Source organism: Martes martes, assembly GCF_963455335.1.
Source record: "Martes martes genome assembly, chromosome: 14".
NCBI lineage: Eukaryota > Metazoa > Chordata > Mammalia > Carnivora > Mustelidae > Martes > Martes martes.
Window position 1 is genome coordinate 14,259,198 of NC_137902.1, and position 24,852 is coordinate 14,284,049.

Here is a 24,852-nt window from a genome sequence, read left to right on the forward strand (position 1 = left end):
TGCTCTGTGAGCGGATGGCAGGTGGCAGCTTTTTGTGTCATTCTTTGACATGTACTGGCTGATATGAAGTGACATGTGGTGACAGAGTCCCGCTTGGCTCTAGCGATTTCTTTTGTCTTGATAAAACAGGTAGCCCTTGCTGTGGGGAGTCAGGAGTGGGGGGCATAAACTGGTCTCTTCTGGAAGAAAGGATGTGTCACCGTGTGCGTTTTCCGATGGGATGGTGTGGTGCAAACCGCCCGTGCCAGCCAGGGCTGCACGAGAGCTTGACCTTTGATGACTGACAGCTGTCACAGGATCTAGCGGTGGCCCCGCCCCTGGAGCCAGACGGCTCTCACAGTCACTTCTGCAGAACTCCCCACCGCTGTTCCCCAGGGGACTTCAGGATGCGAGCACACTCAGCGTGTTCTCTGCCTCTGTCTCTCCATGGAACATTTCAAATACACAAACAAAGGTAAACAGTGACGTAAGTGGAGTTTGGGTTTAGCGGGATAGTCTTGTGTGGTCCCGGTTACTTCCGCGTATGGTTAAATTATTGCTAGACATCCCAGGGCAGGACTGGTGGCATAGCTTCTGGAATGTTCCAGCTGACCACTCGCGAGCAATGTGGCACGACACGAACGCACAGGACCAGAGGTCATAGAGCAAAATGAATGTGTCCTGTGGTGCCTACTCGTGAGAGGAGAAACAAAGCATACAATGTATGGAGCCCGGAGTTAGTCCAGGGGAAACATGGCAAACCATGCAACCCCTCAAATAAATACATGATCTTATTCTTATCAATACCGGCTCAAGTGCTCTCCTGTCCAGAATATACTTGACGATGTAGCATATACAATAATATCCACATCAATTTTTGTTCAAAACTCTGTATTCTTCTTCTTAAAGAGAGCCTCCTGACTGGGATCTGATCAGATGCTGGATTTGGTCCCATCTTGGCTTGGTGTTTGTCATTCTCTTGCATTTTTTTTTATCTTCACTACATGCATGCATATATACATAGATATGGGTGTGTCTATGTGCACACAATTGGTTTTTAGGTATATATTCTTTATGTAATTTTTACTACTTCATACCCTAGACTCTTACAACTTGCCTTGTTCTCAGACATTCTTTTGAGCTTTATCCATCTGGATGCACACAGCTCTTGTTTATTCATTTTCGTTGCCATTTATAGTATGTGACTGTCTCAGAATTCATTTATCCTGTCTTCTGTCAGTGGGCATTTGGGTAGTAATAATGGCTAATTGGAAGTAAGAAATGAATAATGAAGAATCTTGTGTTTATTTATATGTCTCGTAGGTTCTCTGTAGCTGTGGTCCTCAAGTGCTTTTGCTCAGATACCCCCAGAACAATCTTAGAAAACTGTGAGCCTCCTCATTGTTAAATAGAAATATAAAATATTTCCACTTAACTTCATGTAGTTGGAAGGGGTTTAATTCATGTAATATTGTAATACAGGTATTTAACGATAAAATTAAGAGCACTTTTTTCAAAGAGTTCGATAAAATGAAAATAGTGTAATGATTTGATTCTCACTAGCACCATTTAAATAATACACTGCTAAGATTTTTCTTTTTTCTTTTTTTTTAAAGATTTTATTTATTTATTTGACAGACAGAGATCACAAGTAGGCAGAGAGGCAGGCAGAGAGAGAGAGGAAGGGAAGGAAGCAGGCGCCCCGCTGAGCAGAGAGCCCGATGTGGGGCTCGATCCCAGGACCCTGGGATCATGACCTGAGTCAAAGGCAGAAGCTTTAACCCACTGAGCCACCCAGGCACCCCTAAGATTTTTCTTAATAGAAAGTTTATATCATTCTTTTTGCCCTTTGACCTTGAAATTCTGTTCTTTTCCATCCTCGGAATTTATCTTAATGCAATATATTTTTTAATCTTTTTTATTATTAATTATTTTTATTAACATATAATGTATTATTGCCCCAGGGGTACAGGTCTGTAAATCGTCAGGTTTACACACTTCCCAGCACTCACCATAGCACATACCTTCCCCAATGTTCATATCCCAACTACCCTCTCCCAACTCCCCTCCCCCAGCAATATATTTTTATGCTTGACAATCTTTTATTGATCCCCTCATCATATACTTCTTCTGTATTGATTCATACGAGTTCATGTAATTTCTGGATATCATTCTTTTGTCACTTTGTGAACTTAAATATCTTAACCTGGTCTATGGCTTATCTTTGTACTTTGCTTTTGGAATGTTTTGGCTGTACTAAATTCTTTATTTTAACATAGTTAATTTATTATATCTTTCCTTTATGTTTGGAGTATGTGTGTCTTGTTTAAAAAATTTCTTTCTTATCTCAAAGTCATAAAGATAATCTCCCATGCTTCCTTCTGGAAAGTTTTAAAATTTTGTTTTTTCCCATTTAATTCTTTCATCCACTTTAGAATTTATTTTTCTGTATGGTTGTCTAAGAAATTTAATTTTATCTTTTTCCAAGGGGATACCCAGTTGTCATAAGACTATTTTTAAGTAGTTCATCATTTGCCAGCTGATAGTTTCTGCCAAATTCTCATATATATCTCTAACTGTATTTTATTCCTTAGGTATATTTGCTTCTTGAGTTTTTAAGAAGGGGCTATTTTTTGCTCGGCTGACATGCTTGGTTTTTTTTGGGGGGGGGGTGTTTGTATTCCTTACAGGTAAATAACACATTTATACCACCCCATTTGTTTAGTTAGTACCCACTCACTTGAACTGAATGCAAATAGGTAGATTGGTCTTGGAAAAATAGAGGCAAAATTTAAATGGCTTAGCCTGTAGTGAACACTATAAATGCTAGCACAAATGCTGTGAATGAATGAGTGAGCAAATCAATGAATTATGTGATAGAATTCCGATAGAATTATTAAAGAGTACCATTCCCCATTATGGCTTAGATTACTATGGGCTTGTTAAACTTCTGGTTGTGGAAAATTGATCTCATTAATAGATTCAGTCTTCTAGGAAGCCATTTCTTTTAGCAGTGTAGTATTTCTCAAAATGTGGTCTAGCAGAATCCCATGGGAAGTGTGTTAAAATGCAGATTCCTGGGTCCCACCCCACGTCCCCTGAGTCACACTCTAATGGGAGTGGGATTCAGGTCCACCTGGAGACTCATCTGCTCAAACACGGGTTTAATGAAATGTCCTTCAGAGCCCCCCCGCCCCCGCCCCGTTCAGAGGTTCTCCCAAACAGAGCAATGACATTTCGGTCCACACACCTCTTTGAACAAAGCCAGTGGACTTGCAGGTCAGAACACGTCAGAGAGAGACACATGGGCCTGGGACTGGGTTCCTGGAATCTCATATTCCTGTCTTCTGAGGGTGCTGATATCTTGTCACGTGATCTCCTTGGGTGAGGCTCCTCAGTTCTGAGTCTGGATTTCCCTGGTTGTGGCTTTTCCGGCCACTTTCCTGATAGAAGAGAGAAGGGGGAGTTTGACTAGGACAGGGAGCCCTGCCAGCTGCTCCCTCTTCCTCTCTCTTTAAATCTACATAATGTTCAGGTTGCAGTGGCAATGTATGGATATTTTGTCATCAACTCAGAGCAAAGTGAGCCTTTCGGAAATTTGGCCTGGGGACCTCGTCATGGAAACGCCATGGCTGCCATTTTGCATGCTGTCTTGGCCACACAGAGTAACTGCCTGGAGGTCAGTGGACCCTTCATGCTCTGCTACAGACAACTGAAGAATTTTATTCCAGCCGACTTCTTGAGTAGAATCATTGGGACTCTTAGGTTTTAGAAATATAAGCAAACACAAGAGAACAGATTGGTCCCATTTGTTGGAGAAGCGCTGGGCACGGGGTCCTAAAACCCAGCCTCGGGAACCGGCTCATCAAGAGAAGCCAAAATGCTGCAGTACTTCCTCTTTGCAGTAATTCAGTCTGAATGGACTTACACTCCAAGTATATGAACCGTACAACCGGTTTTAAGCGGGAATAAAGCCAGGATCATCCCCACCTCCATCTTGAGTGGTACAATCATTTTTTATTTCACTCTGCTCGGCAGTGGCAGCAATTAAATCTTCCAAAGTATGAAATGTTTTCATCAAGGAAGGCATTAAAAATATCAGCCTGTTAGAGGGGAAGCGATCGTGTGCTTTACTGTAGCTATTCTGTTGCACTGGGGCATGAAGTGGTGAAAAGCATTCATTTCATGCAGTGGGAAAATAAGGCCGACGCTAGCTTTAATCTTTGTTATGAGGAGTCTCATTCTGTTGGAATGTAATGAGTGGATGCACCCCATTTAGTTTAAAGTAACAGATCTATATGGAGTTGTTAATTTGTAGATAAATATGGGTTTTCTACTATTGATGTTTCTTGATCTGCACAAAGTGGTTATATTAATACTGAAACATTATTAATCAATACTTTGCTCTTTAAAAATACATCAGTAAGACTGCCCAATTACCTTTAAGTATATATCAAAGGGCACAAAGCAATCTGATGTATACTCGAAGTCCATTAGAAGCCACCAGACATATTAATTAAAATTTCTAGTTACAGTGAGCTTCACAATGTAGACAAAAATTTCTGCTTTTGGTAGCCAACAGTTACCGGCCAACTGAATAGCTGAGACGTGCAAATCCATCTTGGGGCATGAAAAGGTCTTGCCACAATGAAACCCAGGAAAGACTCCTTTTACTTGAATGCAACACATTAAGGGCTTTTACTCAGGACCATGAACTGAAAGATGCCAAGGGCTCCTCACGGGTGCGTCTTGAAAGGAAGGGTGGAATTCTCATGCTTTGAAAACGAAGCATTCCTGAAGTGGTCGTGGTTTTCAGGTAGGGCAGGTAAAACCTCACTGGAGATTAAAAACAAAAGAGAACACGAAGAGGTGTGACACAGCCCTTTCACGGTCTTACTGTGTGTCTGGGCATCGTTGAACTCGAGCAGTCTGGCTGTGGCAAAGGCTCGCAATGAATGATCCCTTTGGCAGCCATTTATACTGACGGAAGACTCTTGAGTTTGTGCGAGGGCTAAATAATCTTTTGTTTTGTCATCTAGCAACAACAGTAAGCTTTCCTTTCAAACTTTCGCTTCTCCCTGTCCACAGTCCAGCTGCATCTCTTGTCCAAGAAGACCCACCTAACCAACTGTTCACCAGACTGGCATCCAGAACTCAGACCATGTAGGAGCTTTAAAAAAAAAAAAAAAAAAGAGAAGGTCAAGTCTTGCAAATGCTGCCCCCACCCTTTGGCCCCCTGTCCATGGGTTTTGCAGGTCTAGTGTCTTACTGCGAGGAGAGAGAGCATCAGCACTTAGGATCTGGGAATGTGATTTATAGTAATATGCTCACTAAACAAAACTCGACAACTAAGACGCGGATGCCCTGAGGAACTTTCTGTAATGGTACTAGACTCTACAGCCTCATATATTTCTAATTACTTTGTCAGAGAGAGACAGCTTCAGCCCTTGAAAAGGAGGCAGCCAGGAGGGAACATACCTGAGATCCATATTTCAACATCCCATACCTGTGTTGCTCGTATGGGATGTACTCTCCCTGCACCCCCTTGGCATCTGTCCCTGAGCCATTATCCAGCACAAACCATCCACTGAGACTAGTGTCAGGTGTAACTGATTGTCATTCAACACAAGTGAAATCTTTAGGTGAACATTAGTCACTGTTTTAGACACGTTAGCTTCAAGTGGAAGCAGTCAATTACAGACCAGAGGTTTTATGGCTACATTATTACCATCGTACTATTAGGTTTTCAACAGTAGCATTCTATTTGATCGATCTGTGCCAGGACATTGATGGATAGCTTTGTTCTTCAAATGTCAAATATGTGGGACTTCTGTACTTTATGTATTTACTGACACACTAATCTCCTGTGGATACCTTTGCCCCCTTTGCAGTGTTGGGTCTTAGCCAAATGATTGTGATCCCTTTCCTTAGAAGACTGTGTGAGGTTTGTGATCACATTTATAATTTCCTTTTTATTCTTTCTCAAATGCAGAACACTTGAGTTATTGGTAATTTAAAGAAGTCTTCGGCACACTAGGAGAACCTCTTACTGTTATCAAGAAATAGATGTAAACAGTAGCTTTCACTTTTTTTTTTTTTTTTAAACATGCAGACACCATACTAGAAATGAGTTCCCAATTTTCAGGGCATAAGTTAAACTTCTAAAGCTTTGGTTCTCTGTTATTATACTATTTGACCTATCTTTCTGGAAGATATATTTAATTTTTGCTTCTTTTTACAAATGTATTCCTAAGCCAAATCTCTGAACTGCATAAACCACCACTGCAACCCCCAAACATCACTAAAAATGGTCCCACTTAAAATAGCGAACAGAACTTCTTATGTGAAATCCTGGGGGAGCTCATAGGGGAGGGATCTCCTTTCAGTTAAAACAAACAGCTCTTAAATCTAATATTGAAGACCATCTGTCACACCTAATAACTAAAATAGAAACTGGGAAAACCTTGTTCCCCAGCAAATGGCCAACTGGACTTCCATTTTGTTTTGTCTTGTTTTTTTTTCCCCAAGAACTTCTTGGAGGGCACTAGCTAGTCCTGGGAATGCCAGCTTTCTTACTGAGTCAGACCAGTCTCCATTTCAGCCTTCATGCTTCTATCTTGGGAACCCTAGTTCTACCATATTTTACACTTTAGGCACTTTCTCAGCTCTCTTGACTCAGTTCATTAGCTAATGCCACAGGGAGGAGTCTGTCTGATCATTTCTGATAATGGGAGCAGCTCTAGAAACATCAGGGGAAATTCTCAGGAGCCATTATTCTATTTTTAAGGCCAAAGGTACAAAGGCTCATACCTGTGTTTGGTGCTATTGTAGTAAGAAAGCTAAATCACAAAGATTCAAGGTCTGGCGTGGTTCTTCCTGGATGGTAAAACAGGATTTTTCTGGGGTGCGTGAGTGGCTTAGTCAGTTAAGCACCTGACTCTTGATTCCAGCTCAGGTCTTGCCTCCAGGGTGTTGAGTCTGGGCCCAACAAAAATAAAAACAAAACAGGATTTTCTGCAATACAGAGTCTCTTCTATCAGTGCAGGGGTATCGGGGACCCAGACCATCCTCCTGTAGGGCAGAAGTTCACTGACTCTTCATCCTTCCATTCCTTGCCTGCTGAAGGGCAGCATGGCTGGCCATGGTGAGGCTGGTCTTCCTCACGTCTCTTGTCCCTGAATGCCCAAACGAAAGGGTGACCCCCTACCTCTGGCATATCCGGGGGTGTTGAGAGCCGCAGTAGCAGCTGGCCTGTACAGCCACAGTTGTGCTGGATGTCATTCTGATCTCTCTAGGCATAAGATCATCTTGACTCCAACACTCATATCCAGCTTCAGCCTTGCCACTCTTTAAGTGGTCATTTCTCACAAGAACTAGCTGGTGTAAAAGTCCAGATCTCTATCAGGGAAGGCACACGTAGAGGCTTACACGAGTTTTGGGATTGGAACAGGTGCATTTTGCCTAATGTATACCTGTCTTTTTTTCTTTAATTTTTAAGATTTTATTTATTTATTTGACACAGGGAGAGCGAGAGACAGTCTGAGAGGGAATACAGGCAGGGGGAGAGGGGGAGAGAGAAGCAGCAGCCTTTCTGTTGAGCAGGGAGCCCGATACGAGGCTCAATCCCAGGACTCCAGGATCATGGCCTGAGCTGAAGGCAGACACTTAATGACTGAGCCACCCAGGCGCCCCTTCCTGTACCTGTCTTGACTAAGCAAATAGCTAAGCGGAAACACAGGGCTCTAGAAGCTGGGGTTGCTCTCACTGAAGCCCAGGCTTTTTAATTTATGTGTCCACATTAGAGAGACAACTCCACAGCAGATATGCTTGTGTGAGACACTGAGAAAAGTTGTTCCAGACACAGCCTGAGTGCGCTGGGTTTCCCACCTGCCACCACCTGCCTCCACACACTCGCATCCCATGGACAGGAGCCAGGCGGGCGAGCGCCTCCCAGGGCGAGGTGGCTTGGTGCCCAGGGAACACCACCCAGATATAGCTGTATTTACTTTGCAATTCCTACAGGAGACAGAGCGGCAGATTAAGTTGCAGAGACACCACGGAGGTCCTGAGTAAGGAATTTTAATGGAAAAAGTGCCAGGGTTTAGACTTAATCCTTGAGCTAACTAGTGTAGTTCTTCAAATGGGGATCTAACAGGAGTTACACTGAGGCTCAGAAGGGTAAATGTGTGAATGCATTTGGAACCAATTTAAAGCTAGAAATGAAACGAGCAGGAACACTTGCCGCATAACGTTAAGATAAAACACAGAGGTTCACTGAGGCATGTAGGTGGACGCACACATGCGTGTTCTGCTGCCTGCTTCCCCTGCAGCTCATGGGAGGCGATGAGGGGTGGGGGGAGGAGGCTTTGTTTTAGCCCATCTTGGAAGTATTTGTGCCAGGGCCGCCCGCTAAATCCAGCCTGGGCTTGATTCTGAAGTTACACGGGGAACGTGGGCAAGAAAAACCCTCTTGTCAACTGGATCTTCGTGGAAGGGAGCCCCAAAGAGCGACTCACGAGAAGGCACCTCTTAGGGACTCCGTTCCTGAAACTGACCAGAACCAACCAGAAAGCCGGGATTTACTAGGACACTAAGTGGAGGGTACAGATGGGTTGTAAGTACGAAAGATTTTGCTCACTGAAAGTCACTGAATTCCAAGTCTGATCATCAGAAGAACCTGGGTTCTTTGTGAAAACACAGATTCTGATGGCTTGGGGACAGGACCCGGGAATCTGTGCTGGAAACTTTGTTCTCTAGGGGAATCTGACGCCCCCTAGGTTTGGTCACTACTTGAAGGAACCAACTCTTGAAACGCTTAAAATCTCTTTGCATCAAAGAGAAACAATGTGCTAATCTTAATTAAAATAAGTTGCCTGAGCACCCTTCACCAAACAAAACACTAACCCGACTTGACATGAAACACCGTCTTGAATGAAACAAAAATCATTAAAACTGTATGTGTAGAGGGGCATCTGGGTGGCTCCGTGGGTTAAAGCCTCTGCCCTCAGCTCAGGTCATGATCTCAGGGTCCTGGGATCAAGCCCCGCATCGGGCTCTCTGCTCAGCGGGAAGCCTGCTTCTCCCTCTCTCTCTCTCTCTGCCTGCCTCTCTGCCTACTTGTGATCTCTGTCTGTCAAATAAATAGATAAAATCTAAGGGGGGGAAAAAAACCCCACCTGAATATGTAGAATCCAGTTTCACAGATCTGACGAACGAAGATGGACATTCCTTTGTCTGTCGTCTTCCGGAATGTGGCTACACTCAGTTCTAGCCATGCTGCCCTGGCTTCTGTCTTTTGAGGAAGCACACTCTGGAAACTCTGTAAAAGTCCTGCCATTATTATTCATGCAGCTTTTGTTTCTCTTCCCCAAAGAAACAATTGAGCCGTAGCAGATGAGTGATGTTTGCTGGGCTGTAGTGAAGGAAAAAGCCACCACAGGTGGAGCGGCTTAATGGGGTATTAATTGGGAAGCAGGTGAAGGCAAATAGGTAGCACAGCAGGTATGTAAATAGGCTCGTGGGAGGAAAGGCATTGAATTTTATGCTCCTTAACTAAAAATAAAGACCTGATATTTAGCTTATCTTTGCTGAAATCCCGCACAGCGAGGGTCCTGACAACTGCCAACATCATCAGTGATTCATTATTATCTCAGCATCGTTCAGGCTACTTAATAGGATCGTCAGCTTCTTCATTCTTCATCGTTTTGGCCGATGCTTTGGCTTTAGAATGCATACTTTCCCTTCTCTTTGTGTACAGCAGAGGCCAGAACCATTTCCGTAGACTGTGTAGTGGAAGTAACATTCGAGCCACTGGCCTGCCTTCTGGTGGCATTCTTTTGCTCCAGCTCCTTGGAGAAACACAGCAGATGCACAGCGTGACTGTGGCTAACGAGCCTACCAAAAACGCACACATCCAAATGACCAACATCCTTCACAGGGTTCACCTTGAGAAGCAAAACACTTAATCCCATGCTATCACTGGCTCAACACCTTCTCAAGAAGACCCACTTCACGGATCGTTGTCAGACATGATCGGTAAGTCACCCAAAGGGAAAAAAAATCCTTACGTGTATTTATCACGTATTTGCTCCCCATGAGCATTGCCCAGCATTCCTGCCTGCTACATTACCACATTCGGTGCTAAGTGACATTTGGTTTTTAAAATCCGTCCCCGATGCCGAGATTTGTTGTTGCTCAGAGTATTGCGAAGAACATGCCTCAGGCTCCTAGGGAAGAGTTTCAAGAAATGTCTGGAGCGCTGGCAGCCTCCTTGAGATAAGAGTCCAGCTTCCCAGAGCGATTACTTTGCCTGGCACACACTTAGAAGTTTCTAAATTTGAGTATGCCAGTTTAAAAGTTTGGGCAAATTGTTTTCAGGCTACCTTTTTATTTAACAGTAACTTAGACAATTAGTGAAAACAAACCACTGTGTATTTGCCTTCTAATTAGTCCTCTCTGAGATGATATGTTAGTGGAAGAGGGCAGAGGGAGCTAGATTCTTTGTTACCTGCTTGGCCCACATCCAGTGTTTTTCTCTGGAGAGAAGTAGCACTGGTTTTGAAGGTGTGTTTAGCCTTTTACTGTTGAAATGGCTAAATATCACTGGAGTTTGCACAGCCTAAATATTAGTAGAGCTACAGTTTGTACTCATAAAATGAATTGGGTTTACATTATCATGCAGATCTTTTTCTGTAGTTGAAGTACTCATTAATTTTACTGCTAATGAGATGTTAGCAATTAAATACCTTTAATTAATGAAAATCAGACAAAAGCAAAGGGCTGTTGTCTGTGTCTTCATTAAAATAGGGAAGATTTTTGTAGATCTCATTGTGAATTTTTTTTCTGTAGAAGGACCATGCATCTGAGCTCCTTGGGTTCAAGGTTTCTGGTCCAGAGAAAGGCATTAAAATAGTTCACTTTTAGAAAATGAAAGGAGAAGACATTTTGGGGGGTTGTTTTAAAGATTATCTGAGATTGGAAAAAAAAATACTCATAACTGGGAGCCAGTCCTACATGTAATAGCAAATTTCATGGTTGAAGATGCAACAGGATTGAGTACAATTAATAGTTCTGAAGCCATCGTTGAGTTCTGGGGTAGGCCCTGAACACATAATTAGATTATTAAAAATGGCCTGTCTTGGGCCGACTATTACTAAATTGAAATCCAATTATGGCTTTATGATTTTGCTGAAAAATATTTAGCTGTTTTGCTCGCATCCTTGGAGAAGATCATTTCCTCTTTGCATCAGAGTCTGCGCATGTCACAATACATTTTCCAAACAAATCTGACCTCAATTATCTCAGAATCAATCTTACATTAGATAAAATATATTTTAATGAGTGTTTTTATGTGTAATATCATAATTGTGTCTCTCCATACTTGAGGAATTAAAAGATGATGCTAGAAGACTTTGCAGAATATCTTTTTAATGAGAGGCATGCATATTTTAGAAATAACGAAACCGTGCCATCTTAATACGCAGAGAGCCGTGGTGCTCAGATATGTGCCTGAGTGTGCCGCAAGACAAACTTGGTTCAGCTTTCAGTAATTGGCATTGGAACTGTAATAAAGCAGTTGTTTGCAGAGAGATGGGCTCAGAAATTTCATGCACTCCTGCAGTGTGGATTTAAATGCTAAGTTAAATATTTATGAACCCGAGATTTTTATAATCGATCATTGTATGATTTATACACCGTAATTATAATCAGGTTGAAAGAGATTTTAAAAAGCCAGTTTCCTGGTAGCCAAGGCCATTAAATAACACGAAGCTGCCAAAACAAAAATTAGGTGGGAACCCAGCCACCGAGTTCGGAGCGCCTGTCCCCATGTTCCGCGTACCATAAGGCACCGCACCTCGCGAGCCGTCTCACCTGGGCAACCCCTCCTGCGTCACCTGCTATCATTTCTCATCCCTGTATTTCAAACCTAGTTGAATATAAACAAGAGAAAACTTCAGAGATCCGATGTATAACAAAAGGAAAAGGTGGAGGAGGTTGGAAAGGTTAATTAAAAATGTAATGATCCCATTTGCTGAGACAGCACTATTCATCATCTAGCAGCAGCAAGCATGCGCCTTGCATACCACTTACAGGAGGCATCTGATTTTTTTTTAGGTACAGATGAGGGTGGTGGACCCCAGGTTGCGCATTATGAAAATGGAGGCTAGATAAGGGTGAGCTTGGGGTGAGTGAGCACTGGGTGAGCCCATGACTGGTGGCTCACTTTGGGCCCGATCTTCATCAGACACAAGAATTCTTTCCCAATTCACAAGTCTTCGGCATAATTCAGTCACTGTGAACCCCAGAGACAACGTGGGCATGGCTCGAGGTTCGGTATAGTTGTGTAACGTAGGGAAAAAAATCGAGTGAGGAGGAAATCCATCATTGTGTAATACAATATGCCTGGAACGGTGTATGAATGACAAAATGGGCTCCAAAGAGGCAACATGTGTGTTTTAAATGTAATCTTTAGCACCCCAGCTGGAAAAGGCCAAGCTCTTGAAGGATCGATTGCGAGGGTCGCAACCTGTATGATCGGATTTGCCATCTGACGCACGTGGATATCAGAAGACCAGACTGTAAATGTAAGCTTCCAGAAAAGCCTGTTCTACTCTGTGAAGATCTTGAAGCTTTTGCCCATTTGTTTATTTGCTGGAATAACACGTGAGAGGGATCCTATTAGAAGAAGAACACTAGTTATGTTAACATGGTAATTAATCACGTCAGAAAGAAAGAAGAAACCGGTTGTGAATTTGCTTCTGCAGCCCAAAAAAAGAAAGACAGAAAGATTCCCAGAAATTGGCAGGCATTCATAAACAACGTTCTTTCCATGTATCTTGTGAACCTTCTTCTTAATAACCCACATCTTCATGCAGGCCATGCAGATTTTAATATATTTACTGTTTTATTCCTCCTCATAATCTACAGCAATGGATTTCTAGTTGCTTCCATCTGTGTTTCCTCCTGAATCATTTTGACTGGTTAGCTAGCTCCAGCATCTGCCAATAACGGTGGCATTTTCTAAGTGTAAATCTAAGTGTAAGTAATGAGGGGCTGTGGCCACAGTGATAGCCTCTTTGATTGGGGACAGTGTGAGGATTGTACTTGGGATAAAGGCAGTTCCTTGCTCCAAAGGAATTTAGAATGTGAAAGCTTCTTCTGGTGCATAATTCATGCCTGACACTTCCATGTCTCCCAGCGTTGGAGGGATGTTTTACATTTGCTCTGCCTGTAGGTCAGGGTTGGAAACGTTGGTCCATGTCCTCTTTGAAACAGCACATAGCCAAGAGCCCTGCACTTTCGAGCACCAGGTTTTTGTTTTTGTTTTTGTTTTTGTTTTTGTTTTTGTTTTACGTTGTGTTCCTCATCTTCAAGTTTTATCCTAAATACTTGATGTCGTAATCAGAAAAGGTATTTCTTAAATTATAACCATCAAATCAAAGAACCTTGAGGCACAAAGGGACCTTTGATATATCATCTCACAAATGGGGAAACTGAGGTCCACCAGGGGAAAGCTGACTTGTTTGAAGACACTGGAATGACTGGACCACATTTAAAATCCGTGACTCCTAATTAATTCATTGTTTTTTTCAGCAACACCTGACCCTTTTCTATTCCACAGTTCTGGGAGCTGGCCCTCCCATCGCTATGCAGGTTTTATCTCCCGTGCCCAAGAAAACAGGAAATAAGTCACATCAGATGTGAACACAGCCAAAGAGCCTCAGAATGATGATTGAGAAAAGCAGTATGTAACCTGCAAAGTAACAGCATGGTTTTCTCCAACTTTGAAAGGAAAAGCCAGTTCGATGGCATTCTCCAGAACACAGGGTGAGGCTGATGCTGGAAGAGGAGCTTCTCAGCCTCCACAGCCCCCACACACACGTCCTCCCACAAGAAAAAAGGATTTCTAGTAAACAGCCTTCATTCTGAGAATACTTCCCATTCAGGCAGCATCCCAGACATTCTACCAAGTTAAAGAATGAATAACAGCAGATGGAGGGAGAGATTAGAGACGGAGGGAGGAGGGGAAAGCAGCATTTTAGTGCCGAGCTCTAAAATGAGCTGTGGAGAGGATGGCACTCAGAGTTATGGCAAAGCTGTCCGGAAGCCTTCCCGCGCAGGCGAGGAGGCGCGTGTGCCCAGCCCATAAAACACAGGCGCGCTCCTGCTCCCTGCGCGGTGTGAGCTGATGGTGAATTGGGTGTGACTCAAGCAGCCTAAATGGAATCATCCTGCATGTTCCTCCCTCTCTGCTCTCGAGTCATCAACGTAGCATTTTGTGCATGCACGGGGGGGGGGGGGGGGGGGGTGTCTGTCAAATAGATACGGGAATCAATCTTCTTACCAAGTGAAAACTCAACTCTCATTTACGTCTCCTATGATTTCAGGAGTGTTTAACCGGGAAAGGAGGCTAATGCGTGCTAAGAGTTGCTTTCTATATTCTGTGCATGTTAAAATAAACTTTTATTGTAATAGGGTTTATATCGATTGGGGCTTTTTTTTTTCCAGTTGTTTATTTGAATGTTTTCAAACGTGTGGAAAAATTTCTACAGTTAACCCATCTAGAAACCATCATTAAATTAGAATACAGTTGCTTTATAAGTATCCATCTATCCATCCTTCTTTCCAACTATCACTACATTTTAAAAATGCAGATATCAATATATTTTCCCTACATGCTTTAGCATACCTGTTAGTGACCAGTTCTTAATACTTGCTTAATTTTTATTCCTTTTGAGGTAAAATTTATATAGGTACAAACCTTAAGTGTACCATTCTGTGGGCATTGACTCGAACTTCTATCAGGATAGAAGTTACTGTCACTCTAGAAAGTTCCCTCTTGCCCCTTCCCAGCCAATTCCCACCTCCAACCTCTAGAAGCAACCACTCCTCTGATGTTTTTAATCATAAATTGGGTTTGTCTGCTCCAGAAGTTAACATATATAGACTCATTCAGTGTACTCTTTGTCTAAGACTTTTGTTTTTTCCTTCAGCATAGTTTTTTTTAAAGATGTATCCATGCTATTGTGTGTATCCCATAGTGCATGAGTTCTTATTTCTGAGTGGTATTCCACTGCACAAATAGACCACAGCTTGTGTAGCTGTTTTCCTATTAATGGATACGTGAGCTGTTTTTCTAGTTTTGATTATATCAATATAGTGTAATTGTACTCTTATCCCTTTTTATGGACATATATTCCCATGTCTCTTGGATAAATACCTAGAAGTGGAAATGCTGGGTTATGGGATAGTGGTATGCTTCCTTTTATTAAAAACCTGCCCAGTATCTTCCCAAAATTATTGGACTGTTTTTACACTCCTACCAACATTGGAGAAGCTCAACATCTTTGAAAATATTTGGGGTTGTCAGACTAATTTTAACCACTGTGGTGGGTGTATAGCATCTTATTGTGGTTTTCTTTTCCATTTATTTGCCTGGTAACTAGTGATCCTGAGTGCTTTTCATGTGCTTATTGGCCAGTCATATATCTTCTTTTGTGGAGCGTCTGCTCACGTGTTTCACCCACTTTTCAATTGGATTGTTTCTTATTGTTAAGTCCTGGGTATTCTGCATATGTTTTAGATACTGGTCCTTTGTCAGATAGTGTTTTGCAGTTACTTTCTTCTAGTCTGTGATTTGTCTGTTCCTCTTCTTCATTTTTTATTACTGTCTTTTGATGAGCTGAGCTTTTTAATTTTACTGGAATCTCACATACCAATTTTCTTCTTTTATGTTATGGCTTTCTGTGGTCCTCTCTAAGAAGCCTTTGCCTACTTCCAATATTATCTTTTTATTTTTAATAAAAAAAATTGTGATTTTGACTTTTAGGTTTAAGTCTGTGATCCATCTTGTATTAATTTTTATGTATGGTGTGACATAAGGGGTTTTGTTTTTGTTTTTTTACATTGATTTTTAGTTATTCTAATACTGTTTGTTGAAGAGAACTTCTCTGTTAGATATTTTTTAGTGACTTTGTCAAAAATCAAATAACTCTAGGTGTGTGGGTGTATTTAAGCCAAGTTCTGTTTTATGTTCCATTTATTGACTTGTCTATGCCTGTGTTGTACCCCACTGTCTTGAAACGTACAGCTTTGTGGTAAATCTTGAGATCAGTATGAACTCCTTCAACTGTGTTGTTCTTCAGATTGTTTTGACTATGCTATGTCATTGACATTTCCATATAAATTTTAGAATCTACTTGCCTATGTCAAAACATATTACGATTTGAAGATAACTGGTATCTTAATGATACTGAGTTCTCTGATCCATGAACATGGTATCTATTTCCATTTATTTAGGTCTTCCTTAATTTTCTCAGCAGTGCTTTTTAGTTTTCAGTGTAGAGATCTTGCATGTCTTTTGTTCATTTTTAAGGACTCCTTTTTTGGTTCTCTTACAAATGAAATTATGTTTTTTAAATTTTATTTCCTTAAATTTTGTTAATAGTTTAAAAAATGCAACTGATTATTATATATAATTTTATATCCTTTGACTTTGATAAATACACTTACCGATTCTAATAGTTGTTTTGTAAATTATTTAGGATTTTCCAAGTCATCTGCAAATAGAAATGTCATCCTTTCCAATTTCTACACCTTTTATTTCTTTTCATTGCTTTATTGCAATGGCTAGGACCTCTAGTCCTAGTCCAACAGTGTTGACTACAGGTGGTAAGAGTGAATATCCTTCATTTGTTTCTAACATTATAGGGGAAAAGTCAATATTTCACTATTAATATGATTTTTATTTGTAGGTTTTTCATAAATGCCCTTAATCAGATTAAGGTTTTCTACTATTCTTAGATTGCTGAGCATTTTTTATTGTGGAAGGAGTGCTGAAATTCATTGAACACTTTTTCTTTGTCCACTTAAACAGCCATATGGTTTTCTTCCTGTTAGTTAATATGGTAAATTATGTTAATTTTTAAATATTAAACCAGCCTCACATTCTGGGATAAACCCAAGTTGATCTTGGTACATTATCCTTTTAACATATTGCTAAATGCTATCTACTGAACTTTTTGAATCTACGTAAGGAATATTAGTCTGCAGTTTTCTTCTTTTGTCTTCATCAGGTTCTGCTTTTTGGGTAAGACTGGCCTCACATAAAAGGTTGGAAAAAGGGTCATGAAAATATTTTGTGTGAATGAGAATCAGAAACAAAAAGCCAGTCACACATTGACCTGTGCGCAAGACATGAATTCACTTGTTTTGGGGTTTTTTTTTTGCTTCTCTGAATGTTCCAGGTTGTGCATTCTGGAATTTGTCACAGGCTCTGAAATAATGGTAAAGAGATGGTTCTCTGGCTGGGTTATGTATTGATGAAAACTGAATCAGCTGAAAGTGAGTTTGCTAAATGAAGTAAAATTTAAGCGGTTGGTTTGTACATAAAATAATTCATTCTATTCCCACTTTGTACAGAGCTTTTACTTTAAGATACAGCTTTTCTTTTTGATAACATTAAGAAGAAAAAAATAGTGGTGTACGTAGTTTTACCAACTTTAAAAAGGAAGCTGACATTATTGTAATAAAGCAGGAATACACTAGACCAATGTTTTTCTTTTAATTTCCGTAAGATATAATTAACAGACAGCTCTGTATAAGTTTGAAATGTATGGCATAATGACTTGACTTATGTATATTGCAAAATGATAATCACAAGTTTAGTTAACATCTGTTACCTCCTATAGATACACACACAGAAAAAGAAAAAATTGTCTTTGTGTGTTTGATGAGAACTTTTAGGATTTACTTTCTTAGCAATTTTCAGATATACCATGGAACATTGTTAACTACAGTCATCATGTTGTACATGACATTTTCCATTACATATGTATCTTATAACTCAGCGTCTGTACCTTTCAGCTACCTTCATTCAGTTCACCTTCCCCTGCCTCTGGTGACTACAAAGCTGATCTTTTTTTTTTTTTTTTTCCCTATGAGTTTGGTTTTTTTGATGGTGTGTGTGTGTGTGTGTTTCGATGCCACATAAAAGTGAGATCATACTGTGTTTGTCTTTATCTGACTTTTGTTACTTATCATGGCAGGATTTCCTTTTTTACAGCTGGATATTATTCCATTGTGTGTATATACACCATGTTTTCTTTACCTATTTATCTACTGACAAACACTTCAGTTGTTTCCATGTTGTGGCTATTGTGAATAACATTGCAGTGAAAATAGGGGTTCAGATATCTCTGACATAGTGATTTGGTTTCCTTCAGATGTATGCCTAGAAGTGGAGTTGCTGGATCACATTATAGTTTTATTTTTAATTTTTCAAAGAAAGTCCACACTGTCTTTCATAATGGTTGTGCCAGTTTACAATCCTACCTGCAGTGCCCAAGGTTCCCTTTTCCCTGCATCATTTGTTATTTCTTGGCTTGACATAGCCCTTCTAACAGGTGTGCTTTGATAGCTCAATGGGGTTTTGATATCCATTTCCTTGATGATTAGTGATGCTGAGCATCTTCTCAAGTACCTGTTGGTCATCGTAATATCTCCTTTGGCAAAATGTTTATTTAGGTTTTTTGCTCATTTTAAAATGGAATTATTCTTCTTATTATTATTATCATCATTATTACTTTGTTACTGAGTTGTATGAGTTATTCATACATTTTGGATATTAACCCCCATCAGATATATGATTTGCAAATATTTTCTCCCATTTCACAGCCTGCCTTTTCATGGTATTAATGGTTTCCTTTGCTGTGCAGAAGCTTTTAAGTTTGATGTCATCCTCTTTGTTTATTTTTGATGTTGTTGCTTGTGTCATATCCAAAATTTCATTGCCAAGACCCATGTCAAGAAGCCTCTCTCCAGACCAATTTTTTTAAAAACTTATATATTATACAGACTACTTTAAGAGAGAAAAATAAATTTCCTGGACCTCATGTGTTGAGTTTTACTATTTTTACTATAATTTTGACGCTTATGAACATAGAACTATAAACTTTTATTTTGTAATTTTACACAACTCTAAAAACAATACACACAAATTAAATATGAACAGAACTTTGTAAACAATGAAATGCAAGTTAATGACATTAATATAAGGGGTAAAATACCATTTTGTTGAAGCTAAATCGTCGCTTCCAGTTGGGATGCCCCTGTGTCAGCCTGAGTTGTCTGGAGTTGAGCAGGCCTGTGTTACTGGCTGTCATGGGTTGACTTAATTCTTCCGCCATTTTCCTCCATCTGAACTTCTGTCAACTGTTTGTTCCTGTATCACTGGCCATGTCATTTAGATGTTAGGTGCACCTCTGCGCCTCTATTCTTTCCTTTTTAGCTAGAGATTGTAAAGCACCATTCAATGCCAGGACAAGTGTAAATGCAGGTAGTAAAATTATGTTCCCGTATCTCACCTTCGGGGCCTAATCCAGATGGTCCAGAATTTGGTCTTCGGTTGTATTAATTTATTTTAGACTCTCATGAAAAATGGATACTTTAGAAATCTTCTGTGGAACTCTGGACCTTCGAGAATATAAACCACTGTTGTTGATGGGCCCAACAGCACAACATTAAAAATCTCAAAAGAGGAAAAGACTGGAAGGGTTACCAAGGCCTGTAGGTCCTGGTGATCCCGTCTGAGCACATGGTGCATATTTCATTTCTTGAGTGCAGAGGAGCTTGAGTGTGAAAACAAAGGAGCCAGAGAGAAGCTGATCTGGGAAGGTTGTGATGGAGAAAATGTACCAGGTGTGCTTGTTAAACCAGCAGGGATCTCTGTGCAGCCGCTGGCTTCTTGTCCCGCTTACCCAAGAAGGGCTGAATGTCTTGTTTATTGCCTTCACATTAAATTGTTGGATTCAGATAGCATCGCAGAAACATGAACCTAAAGCATACGAGGGTACTGCTCGTGGTGCCAGGGTATAATCGGGTGATTTCAGATTTTTGCATACTGGGCTTTCTTAAAGAAAGACACACCATCATGAAACAGGGAGTCTTTTTCGCTCCCTGAAATGTAGAGTCTCTTTGTGTGCCCTTCACTTACTTACATTTAAGAAAAAAATTGTAGTGAGAAGATTTAACATGAGACTTACCCTCTCAACAGATTTTTAAGTGTGCAATACAGCACCACTGGCGGTAGGCATGATGTTGGATGGCAGACTTCTAGAACTTACTCATCTTGCATAACTAAAACTTGATGCCCCTTGAATAGAAACTCCCCATTTCCCCCTCCTCAAGCCCCTGGCCATTAGCATTGTACTCTCTGTTTCTCTGAGCTTGAGTGTTTTAGGAACCTCCTGTAAGTGGAATCATATGGTATTTGGCCTCTTATGACTGGTTTATTTCATTTAACGTAATGTCCTCACGGTTCATCCTTGTTGTTACACTGCTGGCAGGATTTCCTTCTTTGTTTAAGGTTAGAGAATGTTCCATGTGCCCTTTGAATGTACACTAAGTGCACTGCCCTGTCTTTCAGACCCACCCAACCCACTTGGACCCTTTCTCCTCTCTTATCAGTTTTCTAGCCTCTTGTAATTTCCCAAATGGCCCCCATTGACCAGGGCACAAGGAGAATGAAAGGGAGTTTCAGAACCAAAGCAGGGGCTGAGGCCTGAGCAGGAACTTAGTGGAAGGGTGTGGGGAGGACAATTCTCACAACTGAGTGAGGTTGTCTTCTACCTCTTTGTTGTCTCCAGAGGTCACTGCTACACGTAATGATCAGTTCTCCATGGATCACCTTATAACCAGGCCCTAGAAGATTTTTCCATCACTTTCCTCCTGTGAAAACACCTGTATCATGGTGTCAAGCTACATTTCCCTTGTCTGCTCATCTTTTAACTTGTGGCATTGGGCCTGGTCCTGTCCGCCAGTCCGCTTGGCTACTGCAGTGGGCCCTGCTTCCCCTATGCTCTCTCCCCAGGCCACACAGTGGGCAGCATGGCAGTGGACAGCCCTGTTTTCTCTGAGCACGAGCACAGAGAGCTTGGGTAGAAGGCAACATATGTTTTGTGAGATTCCTGACGCCTATAGTTTATAAGCCCATTGAAATCCTATCCAGAATCCTAGCTGAATTTTTCTAGTTTGCAGCCCTCAATACTCATGGATCCCACATTTTGTATGTGGCAAGTTAAGTGGTAATTGAGGTTTGCAAATTTTCACGTAATGTATTCTGGTTTTCTTCCAATGGCCTGTGAGCTAGAACTTAAACGCAAGTTCGCTGTAGTTACTTCTTCCTGTTTAGAGAGCTGGCGTCATATTTTGTCTTCTGGGCTCAAATAACCATGTAATTACTCTGTAATCATATAGTAATTAGCATGTACTATATGCATTTATTACATAATTATATTCCTGGAGGATTGCATGGCAATTATAGTTACATTCAGCATATCATTTTATATACTGTATAATGAACAAGTATATAATTTGTTGCCATTTTCTTTTATCCTAATTTCAGTTTACCAACCAGGAGCTAGAAACGTGTTCTCCTGTTGCCTTGTTTATACCTTGTCAGGCAGGTGCCTGAGCTCCTTTGGCTCCTTTTGGCCTCACTCAGTACCACCTAATTATCCATCTAAGGGACTGCTACGGGCTTGTGGGCTGCCCTGGGCTCCCAGCCTTTGCACTCCTTATACTTTCTCCTTGTCATGAACTCATTACCCATTAGCTTCAAGACACAGAGCTGATCAGAGCTCCCAGCATCGCCAGGGACATGGCCCAGCCTCAGGTAGAACAGAGCAAATGTGAGCCTCGGGGCCCCCACCCTGGGGTCACGCCTGCCTTTCTCTCCTCTGCAGTGGAGCCCGTGCCCAAGGGGAACAACTGCCTGGACGCCGCCAAGGCCTGTAACCTCGATGACACCTGCAAGAAGTACCGGTCCGCCTACATCACCCCGTGCACCACCAGCATGTCCAACGAGGTTTGCAACCGGCGCAAGTGCCACAAGGCCCTGCGGCAGTTCTTCGACAAGGTCCCCGCCAAGCACAGCTACGGGATGCTCTTCTGCTCCTGCCGGGACATCGCATGCACCGAGCGGCGGCGGCAGACCATCGTGCCCGTGTGCTCCTACGAGGAGAGGGAGAAGCCCAACTGCCTGAATTTGCAGGACTCCTGCAAGACCAATTACATCTGCAGGTAGGCGGGCGCTGGCAGCTGGGTGATGAATGAGCTCGGCCGGGAGAACCTTTGCGGCTGCTTCCCTGGCCAAGCTCCTGTTTTCTGGGTTTCTATGGGGTGGCGTGTTGGGGTGGGGAAGGCGAGGGGAGGGCAGGTGGTGGAGCCCACTGGCCAGAAACTGACCTCTGCCCTTGGCCCCAGGTTCTTCTGGAGCTGGTCAGGCTCTTTTAATGAGGGACGTTCCCGTCTTTAACCTGGGGAACGCATTGAGGGGTGCTTAGTAAGCACAGAGAGTCACCTGAGGCCAGGCGAGCGTGAAGGCTCGTGCCCACTCAGCAAACTCTGGGCTGCTGCTGGGATCTTAGGGGTTAACTCAGTTGGGGGTGCGGGGAGTGGCAAATAGAGAAGCTCTGGACAGTCAAGGTCTAAGCTTGGGAGAGACCATCAAGAGAGCCCGATCTGTGTCCATCCCTGGAAAGAACTTCCAGAAGGCCTCCATTCAGTCATCCACGTGGCTAAGGAGAGTGGGCACCCTCCCGCTCAGCTCCCAGCAGAAACCCTGCTAAGCCTGGCCCTATTGTTGAAAACTGTGGCTTCCTCTGCCTTTTTGGCCATTTTTAAAAATGCATTTTAATTTTTGAAGGAATCCATGAACATACTCTCCATGGGTTTTGTTGTTGTTGTTGTTTTGTTTTTGTTTTTTTTAAGGAATATAGAGTTAGGTAGCTGACCCCTTCACTCTGCACCCACTTGCCCCCAACTGTCACTGTCAGTAATTTGATGGGTGTCCTTCTATAACTTGGGGTTGAATTTAGTTGCTGATGGAAGCAAGGCGATTCTGATCAGCAGAGACCAAGTCTTTGTAGCCTGAGGTGATGAGCGTGCTGCTCTCAGACACGGGGGCGGGGTCCCCGGCTGGAGGTTCAGAGGGGGCACCATTTTGACAACAGCTGTGTTTTGTCCCGGGGGTAGAGCCAGGAGTCTTAGAACGCCATCTCTGACAAAATCCTGTGCACTCCGTGAATGTTCACAGGCAGACAAACAGAGGAGGGTGTGACTATGTCCTCGTTTGCTTATAGGCTCCCCATTTCTAAAGAGCAGAGAGCAAGGGGTGAGATGTTGTATTTTGAAGGTTCTGGTGAGCTGAGTAGAGCTGACATTGGCATCCCATTCTTTCCTTAAACCAGTTCTAATAGGGACCAAAGAAAATTAAAAGTCCTCATTATCTGTAGAATTCTCACATGCTCAAGATTTTTCTGGAAGTAATGTCCCTCAACTTTTTTTTTAAAAGTTCTCAGCAGGTGACTTGCTATATGAGATAGAATGCAGATGGGCACTTGTGTCCTGGGAGGAGTCAGGTATTCCTACAGTGCAGTTTCTCCAAGGACCCTCACCCTCCTGGACCTGTTTCTGTAGGATCTTCGTAGGTACAGGCTAGAAGCAGGGACAGCTTGCTGGAAGGATGAGGCAGGTTCCCCCATGCAGCCATAACTTGGGGAAGCCAATCAGCCAGAGACTAGAAGAACCCCCTGCTGGAGATGAATGTGTTTGAGGAGTGGGACAGGGGAAGAAGCCTAGGAGTAGGCTGGGAGGGAGCAGACGTGAGGAACAGACCTCCTGTGAAGACCCCTGGATTTGAAACTCAAGTTCCTGGTGCCCCGTTAGTCTTGGAGCAGAAGAGATCCCTCTTCTAGGAGCAGGACTGAGTTTCTAGAATCTTCCCTGGCTTAAAGCCAGAGAGATACAGCTCCTCCCTGTCTTTTTGGTGGATATTGTCCTCTTCGTTGATGGGTCCAAACCAGGCGGCTTCAAGACAGGAAGCTGTACAGTGGGAGGAATGGAGTGATGCGTGAGGCCACTGAACAGTGGCCAGGAGGTGGGAGAGGTGAAGAAGGCTCTCCCTTTTCTTCTCATGAGGTTGGTCTTGCACACAAGTTGCAGAGGAGGTCTGAGACAGTTCCCGTATGGGCTGAAAGCTGGCCCTGAGCAGTTCATCGGTATTACTGCAAAAGAGAGACTCCTTGGGGCGTCCGGGTGGCTCAGTGGGTTAAGCGTCCAACTCTTGATTTCGGCTCAGGTCATGATCTCAGGGTTGTGGGATCGAGCCATGTGTCAGGCTCTGTGCTTACCCTGGAGTCTGCTGGAGATTCTCCCTCTCCCTCTGCACCACCCCTTTTTCTAAAGAAATAAATAAAATCTTTAAAGAATCCTTGGAAGGTTGGTAAAAATTCGCTAAGTCAGATTGCTTTTTTGCTGAGCTGTAGTGAGAAGTAGCTGGGAGATGGGGAACTTGGGGTATTCTGGGGGAGATGGCAGAAGGAATGTGCAGATAACAGGGTGATTTGGGTGCGATTTGGGGCTCAGACTGACCCACGAGGAAGGGCCCAGGAATTATTTGTATTGACACAGCCTCTCTGGCAGAGTGGCATCAGCTGATGGTGCAGAAATGTCCTGGGGGAGCAGCAGGACAGTCCTGCCTGATAACTGTGCCTGGTCACACCAAGGCAGGGATGTGGTGACCACAACTGCCACGCGGAGTGCAGGTGCACATGACTAGAAAGGTGTTTGGAAATTCCCATTCTGCACCACCCAGGGGTGCTACCAAGTGAGATTTGTCTCAGCGGGATTGAAGGGTTTTATACCCTGTGTTGAGACTTCCCCGGGAAGGTAAACCAGTGCCTTCCCCAGTGGTACCCATTGGTAAGGGATTTAGCCCATAATTTCTGGACGTATTACTCATGATGACCTCCTCCCTGTCAGATGTGGCAAATGTAATTTCAGCTGCTGGGTAGGCTCGGGGTGTTTTCGTTC

The 24,852-nt window shown here is 42.5% G+C and overlaps 1 protein-coding gene across 1 annotated transcript in view; it reads left to right on the plus strand.

Moving 5' to 3' along the window:
* GFRA1 (GDNF family receptor alpha 1) overlaps window positions 1-24,852 on the plus strand; it is a 209,836-nt gene that overhangs the window by 127,295 nt on the left and 57,689 nt on the right. The window contains exon 4 of the mRNA XM_080823034.1: window positions 21,723-22,059. Coding sequence (XP_080679160.1) covers window positions 21,723-22,059 — 337 coding nt within the window. The remainder of the gene's footprint in view (window positions 1-21,722; window positions 22,060-24,852) is intronic.